At 33.9% G+C, this 9,695-nt stretch overlaps 2 protein-coding genes across 2 annotated transcripts; one reads left to right on the top strand and one right to left on the bottom strand.

Annotated features, from left to right (window-relative positions):
* The first annotated feature begins 3,985 nt into the window (after window positions 1-3,985).
* LOC100820227 (serine/threonine-protein kinase BLUS1) lies at window positions 3,986-5,847 on the top strand. Its single transcript, XM_006595034.4, has one exon. The coding sequence runs from the start codon at window positions 3,999-4,001 to the stop codon at window positions 5,652-5,654; it is 1,656 nt and encodes a 551-aa protein (XP_006595097.3). The 5' UTR covers window positions 3,986-3,998; the 3' UTR covers window positions 5,655-5,847.
* Window positions 5,848-8,764: 2,917 nt separating this feature from the next.
* Window positions 8,765-9,418, bottom strand: LOC102668887 (LOB domain-containing protein 22). Its single transcript, XM_006595032.4, has one exon. The coding sequence runs from the start codon at window positions 9,416-9,418 to the stop codon at window positions 8,765-8,767; it is 654 nt and encodes a 217-aa protein (XP_006595095.1).
* Window positions 9,419-9,695: the final 277 nt, after the last annotated feature.

Below are 9,695 nucleotides of genomic sequence, written 5' to 3'. Positions count from 1 at the left end.
CATAGTTTTGTATTTTTCTATTATATTTTGTCTCTGCTTTTATTCTTTTGCATTCCATCACAGATTCACATCATTATCATTATTTTAATCTGGTACCAGTTATATTTATATTACATAATGTTAAAAGGGCAGGCACCGGTTGTAATTTTTATTTATTTTAGGGTGGGGGAATGTAAAATATTTGTTGCTTGATCCCACAAGTCATTGTTTAATTATCACTAATAAATATGGTTAATCATTATGCTTTTAAGTCAATTGCTCAAGATAAGAAATAATTAAATGAAAAGACAGATTTTAATACTTGAAGCAGTTAGAAAGATTATCATGAATGTTTACACTTTTTTCGTTCTTTTGTCCCTTTTTTTTAAGAAAAAATTATACTTGTATGATAAATTTTACTATAAAAAAAAGAGGAAAAAAAGAGAAAGGGTTAGAGAAATTTTTACAATGTAATAAATGATATAGATAAACACATAAAATAATATCATATAAATTATTGTCAAAATTATTCTATATTTATCATATTTCTTTTTAAAAAAAAATGTGTTAGGCTTCAGGCTTGTACCGACACAGAAGTGTAAGATCAAGACACAAATAATTTTAACTTGTAGTGCTATTACAAAGTACAATGGTTAGTTTTATCTTGGCGTATACGAAAGTGTCTGATATGTTGACCCAAAATAAACAAGATTGATTTAAAACAAGTAAACTGAGAGTTACATGGAAACGGTAGGAAATAGGAATGAAAATAGACAGGAAAGGACTGGCTAACCATTTTTTACAAACTTAAAGAGAGGTAATAGTTTGCATAAATTTATTTTAATTACTTAAAAAAAACATTTATTTAATAGTCTTTATTCCAATTTCAATGCTAGCAATAGAATTAGGTTGTTTAGTTCCTATGGGGTTAGAGGCATCTTTAATATTCCAATTCCAAAAAATTGCTAGTAAAAGAAAGAGTGATTTGACTTGTTGAGGGTGAGGTAAGGTGTGTGGTCACGAGATACGAATAATGGTAATCGCTATCGCTTTGAAAAGCGCCAATAGTGGTTGTGCTCTTTCTCAACTTCATAAATTTCTGCATAATTTTACAATGTTGCACTTGTCTTGTCCCTACTCTTTCCTCTTCCCTTAGCCTTCAATTATTGTGCTCTACTATCCCTTCCCATTCTCATTCAGGTGCTCTTTTCCTTGTACGGCACATAAACTTTATTTTTTATTCTTTAAATTTAGCATAGTAGTAAAATGTCTGGGAAAAGGAAAATATATACTTTCCCAAACTATTCAGTTAATTAAGTGCAGATTTACATTTATTATTTTACTGCTATAGTACGTGTATGGGGTGAAAAATAATGATATATTTATAGTTAATGTCAAAAAGTTAAAGTTTACAAGATGGTTTTAATTTAAATTAAAAGTAGATATATTTTTAATTGAATTTAATATTTATGTATTAATAATATAAAATAGTTTTACACTCTCATTTAATTATAAATTATCCTTTAAATTATTCTAAGATAATTATTTGTGTATTATGAGTTCATAACTTTTTTTCTCTTTTTAATTTCTAAAGTTACATTTTATTAATTATAAATATTAAATAGAATTTTTTTGAACAACGAAAAGTTGTTTAAAATAAAGACAACTTTATCTACCGAATATGAAATCTTATTATATTAGAAGATAAACATTTACGACCCCATCAAACAAAACAGAAATGGATGAATAATCCAAATTAGAACTCTCGTCCTAACTAATGGAGTAAAATCAATAACCGTATTCTCGTCGTACTAACAGATAATAACTGTATTCATCGTCCAACCTGTATGCAATGTTATTATGAATCATCCATGATTGGAGAAAAAAGCTTTTGAATCTTTTCAAGGAGAGGTCTCATCAGCTATCTCTCTCTTTTTCTCTTTTCGAAAATTTAGGAGGAAAAAAAGAAGCCTTTCAATGTAGAGCAAGAAATACTTTTAGGTCTAAAAGAAACTTAATACATAACATGAAAAGAGGCTAAGAAACTTAATACTATATTGATAATTAAGAAGCTCAAGTCGGCCAACCCTGGTAGACTTACTCAGGGTAAAGAGTGAGTTGTTGCACAATTCTTTTTTGATCCACATTTCTTTGCAAAATCTTGATCCTATAAATAATTTTTTATTGCAATAATTTTCGAGCCAAGCTCAATCAAACCATGGAGAGATATTTGTCAAAAAAAAAAAAAAACATGGAGAGATTTCTGAAATTTAACCATCCATTATTTTTTGGCTAGGCATATTGTTTCAGATTTTCTTTTGTTGCTCACTACTTCCACAAGGTCGTCTTTGAATTGATGAAGAATAATGCAATAATAAATAACATAGAGTGACATTAAGTGTTATAATTTGAATTGTTTAAAACAATAATATAAAAATGGAATGAAACATCTAAAATAACATTTTATTAAATTCCATCTATCCCTAATATGTAAAATATGGAATGAAATAAACTTATTCTTTATTAATCTCATTGTTATTCCAAAAAAGGAATGAAGACTCGCATCATCATGAAACAAAAACCATAATATGATAATTTCACGAGTTTAATATGCATACAATGTCAGTTTAAAAAATCAACCAATTGAAAATCAATTTAGTATAATTTCTAACAAAATTATTATTAAAATCAATAAATTTATCATATACATAATGATTTATACATAATGAAAGTATAAAAATATTCTACACTATCTATGCATATCCAATTTGTTCTAATTTTATTCTACATAATCTCATCCTTTCTGCCTTCTAAAAATAATATAATAATCTTATCCTTTTCATCCTCTTCAGCTAGCCATTTCATGACACCTGCAAGTTTGGATTGGGCCTTCTTAAGGATATTTTCTATTGGGCCCTGCAGCTGGGCCAGACAGCACCCCAATATGTACCTACTTCTTTCGATTCCCATGAAACCCCGCCTTGGAAGTATTTGATCTCTGGCACTGCCATTGAGAGAGTAATAAAAGCTTCATTCATGCTCAATGCGACCTCTTCTACAAATTCTTTTCACAATTCCAACCCATTTTTCTCATCTCTCCTTCAACCTCCCATATCCATATGCAACCATTCTTGGTCGCCCCCAATGATGAGCTTAATGGTAGGAATGTTTAAATTTAAATTGATTCAAAATAAATAAAAAACCAAAAATTGAACCGATATTTTTTTAATTTGTTTGAATGTTTTTTTTTTCACAAACCAATCAGTTTAGTTGGATATGTGGTTTGCATTTTATTATTATATGTATATCACTTGTATTGGTTGTTAAAAGTTTAAAATATTAAAAGATTTTGTAGATTGTTATTAACATATTTTTTTAATGTAATTTAATTTAAAAGATAAAAAAAGTATATAAATTTTAATAAAATAATATTTTAGTAATAGTTACAAAAATTGAACCAAATTAAGCCGGAAATTATATTGGTTGGTTTGGTGTGAATTTTATTTTCAATGAAAATCAAAATAAAATAAATCACATATGTTAAATTTTTTTTTTGTTAGTATGAAGAATTGAACCCACAATAATTTTTTATTCCTTGTCTTCCTTCTTAACCTCTCAATTATAAATGTTTTTGATGATATGTAAGTTGAATAGGATCTTACTTAAATATATACTCCATCCCTTCCAAAGATTTTTTTTAAAAAAATTGTTTGTTCCTTTTCATAAGATTATTTTTTAATTTTTAGATGTATTAATTATTTTTTTCTCCAAAAATTAATAAAAAAATAAGTAAGTAAACAGAAAAAAATTGAAATTATAATATAATTAATTGAGAAATTTAACACAATAACTATTTTTTAAAGGAAAGCATTAAGAGTAAAATTTAGAAAGGTAGAGCTTGCATGTCTTGGAGTTGCAAATTTGATCTGCTTCCTCCATTACTTTGCTTTTATGGTAAAATGGAGGAGATCCCTCCACATATTCACGTGATTCCAACTGATTGATGAAAAGGGAAATAAATGAGTAATTTTGGTTACCTTAAAAAAGGTGACTGGCTATACAGCCTTATCGTGATTATTCACATGCATGCAGGAGAAGTCACGACAGCACTTTGTTTTCCTGCAACCCTCAACAAGAAAACCGCTTTAAACCTAAACCACACACTTTCTTCTCCATTTATTAATTCCTCCACTTCACTCCATGCATGCACCATATTCTTGAACCTCACACACATGTACAGTAGCATGGCTGCAACCAACGAAGCAGAAGAAGCAGCAGGAGGCAAAAGGGTCCAATACCCACTGGACTCTTCCTCCTACAAGCTCCTGAACGAGATCGGCGAAGGCGTGAGCGCCGTCGTCTACAAAGCCCTCTGCATCCCCATGAACTCCGCCGCCGTCGCAATCAAATCCATCGACCTCGACCGCTCCCGGCCCGACTTAGACGACGTCCGTCGCGAGGCCAAAACCCTATCCCTCCTTTCCCACCCCAACATCCTCAAAGCACACTGTTCCTTCACCGTGGACCGCCGCCTCTGGGTGGTGATGCCGTTCATGGCCGCAGGATCACTTCAATCCATCATTTCTCATTCCCACCCCAACGGCTTAACGGAGCCCTGCATCGCCGTGGTTCTCAGAGACACGCTCAACGCACTCTCCTACCTCCACGGCCAGGGCCATCTCCACAGAGACATTAAAGCCGGTAACATCCTCGTAGACACCAATGGGCAAGTGAAGCTCGCTGATTTCGGTGTCTCCGCTTCCATATACGAGTCCACCACCACCACGTCTTCTTCTTCGTCTCTCAAGTTCACCGATGTTGCCGGCACGCCCTATTGGATGGCTCCTGAGGTGATTCACTCACACACGGGTTACAGTTTCAAGGCTGATATATGGTCCTTTGGGATAACCGCGTTGGAGCTTGCGCATGGAAGGCCTCCCCTCTCGCACCTTCCACCTTCCAAGTCCATGATGCTCAAGATCACCAAGAGGTTTCGTTTCTCCGATGATTTCGATGACAAGTATAGGAAGGGGAATGGGAAGAAGTTCTCTAAGGCGTTCAAGGACATGGTGGCTTCTTGTCTCGACCAAGATCCTTCCAAGAGACCTACTGCTGATAAGTTGCTCAAACACCCTTTCTTTAAGAACTGTAAGGGAACCGATTTTCTGGTGAAGAATGTGCTGCAAGGGTTGCCCAGTGTGGAGAAAAGGTACAGGGAGAGCAAGGGTAATTTGCATGAAGATGATGATGATGGTGATGATGATGATGATGATCCCTCCATGCAGGTGAAGCAGAGAAGGATAAGTGGGTGGAACTTCAATCAAGACGGCTTGGAACTTGACCCTGTGTTTCCAAACGATGTTAAAGAGGTTCGGTTTGGAGGAGAAACGGTTATCCAACAAGCTGCAGGAATGGAAAAAGTGAACAACAACAGTAGCAGTAGGGAAGGGATGTTGGCGACTCTGAATGTATTGAAAGGGAGCCTGGAGCAAGAGCTGTGGCAAGTGAAGTTTCTGGTGAATACGATACAAGGAGATCATCACGACACTCAAGTTCCTGAGGAGCAGGAGATTTCTAGGCTGAGGGCTCAATTGGAAAATGAGAGGATGAAGAACTTGCAGTTGGAGTTGCAGCTTCAGACCTCCAAGCTCCACCAGAAATCTGATTCCAACTAAAATCTGATTCCAACGATCATACATCTACCATATGTAGAGGAATTCTGTGTACTTTCTGCTCCTGTACCACTTATATTATGTGTGTCAACGTCAATGTTTGTATTTTTAATTGAAAGATTAAATTTCTGTTGTACGGATTAATGTTACACTTACCATAATTTTTTATAATTTGTCTTTTATCTTTTTCTTATCATACTCATCTTATTCAAAACTTTTGGCTTATTTCCTATTTCTCTCCATCCTAAATTGTATAATTTCTTGTTGTTAGATTCACATTTAATTATGATTATCCATATCTATTGTTATTGGTACACGTGGGGGACTAATAACATACAAAAATGTCTCAAACTAACGAGTAAGAGCATGTTAATTTGTATACATGTTCCATCCAGTTGATTCACATTTCAAATCACTGTTTTATAAGAAGCAACAAATACTTGCATTTTTGCCTGAACGTCTATTTAAGAGATGCAGAACGGAAAAAACAAACACACAACAAATAATCAAGTTAAACATTTAAATGAACCGATGGAGTCAATCATTTGCAACATCATTATGTATGATCCCAAAAAAAGAAGAAAAACAAGATTTTGTATCATTCGTACACCTAAGGCTTTGTTTAGTCTAGGAAAAAATAAATAAAAAGTGAGATGATCTTTAAGTTGTTTAATAAAAAATATATTAGGACACGTACTTAATTATATCAATGATCGTTGTTGCTTTTTTGAATTAAGAAATAATACAAAACCGATTTTGACCAATTTGCCATATTCTTAACTAGTTTTACACTAAATATTTGGAAGTTATTGTAAGTGTTATTTTTACTAAGACTCCTACTATTATTTGATCTTCTGTCATAATGTATAATGTGATGAGAAAAGGAAAAAAAGTAAGAGAAGTATAAGACAAAATATAAAAATTAGAGTGTGAAAAACTAAGATTATTTTCTGGTAATGTATGTAGAGTGTATTTGAGACTCAGACTAAAAAGAGTATATTTAAGACAACCATTAATTAGAAAAATAATAATGAAGTCGATCTTTAACTAATTTTAAAATTCTACTGTATTATACAAGTATAAACCTTTTAATTAATGACTATATAACAACATTTTATCCTCTAAACTTTAGCTTTCTAATTTAATTAGAGGAGGTGGATCTTATTTTCATGAAATGATATGGCAGCTGGTGAACGGTCATCCCACTAAAGCAACATGTGAAGTTTATTTCTGTACATTGGTAGGCAGACCAGACACGAGAGTGTAATCAACATTTACACTACGAATCGAGTTCCAGTTTTCTTGTGTTAATAGTTGTGGAATCTGAGTCTTAAACACTTGAATTTGAATCTAAACAGGTTTTTGAAATGAAAATGTAGTCCAGGCGCTAAAGGTTTGTTTATTGGAAACTGACATTCACTCCAAAGTCCAACGCAACCATGTCTGAATATTGGAAACTGTTGAGGCAAAACCATCGTCCACTGGCCACTTGAGGCAACTCAAACATACCAATTATTTAATAATCTCTGTACAATAATAAATTAAAAACCCTGCCTCAAATCTGAATACTAAACCGCTCTGCTGAAGTGGCAATCAATCTCTCCTTTCATTGCTGCTTTGTCTAACATAAAATAAAACAGCTTCATATCGTCACTGCATATTAGAAAATGTTGCGAATCAACAAAACAGAAAAACAGTTAATATGATCTTGATGTAATACACATACATAACAATTCATACAATAATTTATATGATATTAATAATTTGTGTTTATTTCTCTCCATCACATTATTTAAATTTTCTGTCTTTCTCTCTCGATCGGAGGGCATGGGTCCCATGTATATGGAAAGGGAAATGAGGCAGCAAAAAGATTCTAGCAACCAGAGAGAAGGCCATAGGAGTAGGGGAACAGCCTTTGTGGATGAGGCCAATGGCAGTCATAGAATTAGACTAGACTCAATTGTGTTGGAAGAGTAGTCCTGGTTCCCTGCAAATAATAGATGATTTGCTGAATGGTAGAAGACTTGTTTTGGGAACATCCAATTGTTCCTAGCTTGCCACAAATTAAAGAATCAAGAGTCATACCAAACAAAATGGACCATTTAATTTCTTGTCATAGTTAGGGGAGAGATGGATATAGGTCTTACCGTCTTATACACAGTTTTACTAGATTGACAGTCTCTGAAAGTGAAAGCATGCATGAATGAATGAATAATGGATTCCTCTTTTGTTCAACATCATTAGAGGAGGTGGACAAGTGCCTTCTAAACCGCTCGATAAGATATTTTCATTAGAATGTTTTTAACTTTGCTCTCCCAGCCAAACCCCAAATGTGATTGAAAATACTGGCTCTAGGATGAAGAGGAAACACCCTTCCTTTGCTGGGATCCAAGCACAACTGCAATGATTGGGAGAGGACAAGGCATCAATCTTCTAAACCAGTAACATCCACGTAAGCTGACAGTGTACAGAGTATAAGTTCCCAAAGTTAGGGGGAGATTTTGTTTCACCATCTCTGCTTTGAGCGTAAAAGTTATAAATATTTATCTTCCTAGTGAACTTTAGGCCAAGAAATATTCATCTCCCTAGGCCAAGATTACCACCGTAATCTCATGCTAAATACCACCAAGGCAAGGAGTGTATTTTCTTTTCAAGAAATGACACACAAACATCTACCAACACCTCTAATTTCTTTATCCTTCTCTTCCTGTTATATTATAAATCTTATAATACTTATATTTTTCTCTCATCTTATAATACTTATATTTTTCTCTCTCTATATGTCTTGTAGCATAATGGATATTGATGAAATATTTTTTTTTTCCCAAATGCAATGAATGTGTCTCCATAAGACATGAGAGTAAGAGGTATATATATTGTCATATAGAGACAATAAGTATCACTTCTAATTTTTGAAATTTAATTAAAAGTCTGGTGTCATTCAGAACTTCTCTCTCCTCCTTTGATGTACATTAACTCATTCAACCAACCATAATATCCAATCAAACATAATAATGATAACGCATAATTTAATTTTAATTGTAAACTACATCAATCAAATTCATTTAAAAAATCAATACATAAACTTATATACAAACCTATAAACGGGTGGATTAATATTGGGCACTTGAATCATCTGATTTTATTTTATCCATCAGATCAAGAACACCAGGCTTTTGATCGTATCCATAATCAACAACAGGATCTTGATCTTGATTGATGTCATTCTCTAAGGACAAGGGTGACAAAGGAGGTACAGCGTTCTGAATGGTCCACATATTGATATCATCTTGCAAAAGATTATAGTTAAAGCATTGTTGTTGTTGTTGCTGCTGTTGATGCTCCTGTGGAATTTGTTGTTCAAGGGGGTAAGGAGGCTGAGGAGTGACATTATTGATGATGTCAGGAGAATTAGAATTAGGAGGGTGTGATTTGAAGAAAGCAAGGTGTTGAAGAAGAAGATGAAGTTCTTGGGTGGCGTAATCGATCTGAGATTGCAATTGGAGGACGAGCCTGTAGCAACCGCCAATGGGGTCACGGGCGCGCATGTCGGATTCGTAGATAACGGTGCTCATGGCTAAGTCTCTGTGATGCTGATCGAGGGGCTTAAGCATGTTAGTGATCTTGCCAACCCCGAATAAACGATGGGCATTAAGGAACTGTTTTTGGCGATCATGAGGAAAATAAGGTGCGAGAATGCAGTTGGACCCGCACTTCCTGCGTTGGTACTTACAAGCTGCACATGCCTGTGTGCTGCTCCTTGACATCCTTCATGCCCGCCGCGATTGCAATGCCTTTATTTTCTCCGCCCACTTTCTTTCTTCCTCTTATTAATTGCTAACAATTCTATATATCATATCGTATCATATTCCTCACAACTGATTCTGTTATGCCAATACGATTTTCTTGGATCCTGGAATCAAATCTTATTAAAGCTTCTTTTATATTTAACTATTAATTATTAATTTCTTCAAAATTAAATTGATCTCTTGGTCTCGTTGCTATATATATGTCTAGGGCATGATTTAGTATTTTCTGAATTAG

This window comes from Glycine max, chromosome 13, assembly GCF_000004515.6.
Source record: "Glycine max cultivar Williams 82 chromosome 13, Glycine_max_v4.0, whole genome shotgun sequence".
Taxonomy (NCBI): domain Eukaryota; kingdom Viridiplantae; phylum Streptophyta; class Magnoliopsida; order Fabales; family Fabaceae; genus Glycine; species Glycine max.
The sequence above is the reverse complement of the archived record's forward strand: the minus strand, read 5'-3'. Positions and strand labels throughout refer to the sequence as shown.

Bases quoted from the DNA above. Each gene is read 5' to 3' on its own strand.
- LOC100820227 (XM_006595034.4), top strand. From the start codon at position 3,999: ATGAGTAATTTTGGTTACCTTAAAAAAGGTGACTGGCTATACAGCCTT.
- LOC102668887 (XM_006595032.4), bottom strand. From the start codon at position 9,418: ATGTCAAGGAGCAGCACACAGGCATGTGCAGCTTGTAAGTACCAACGC.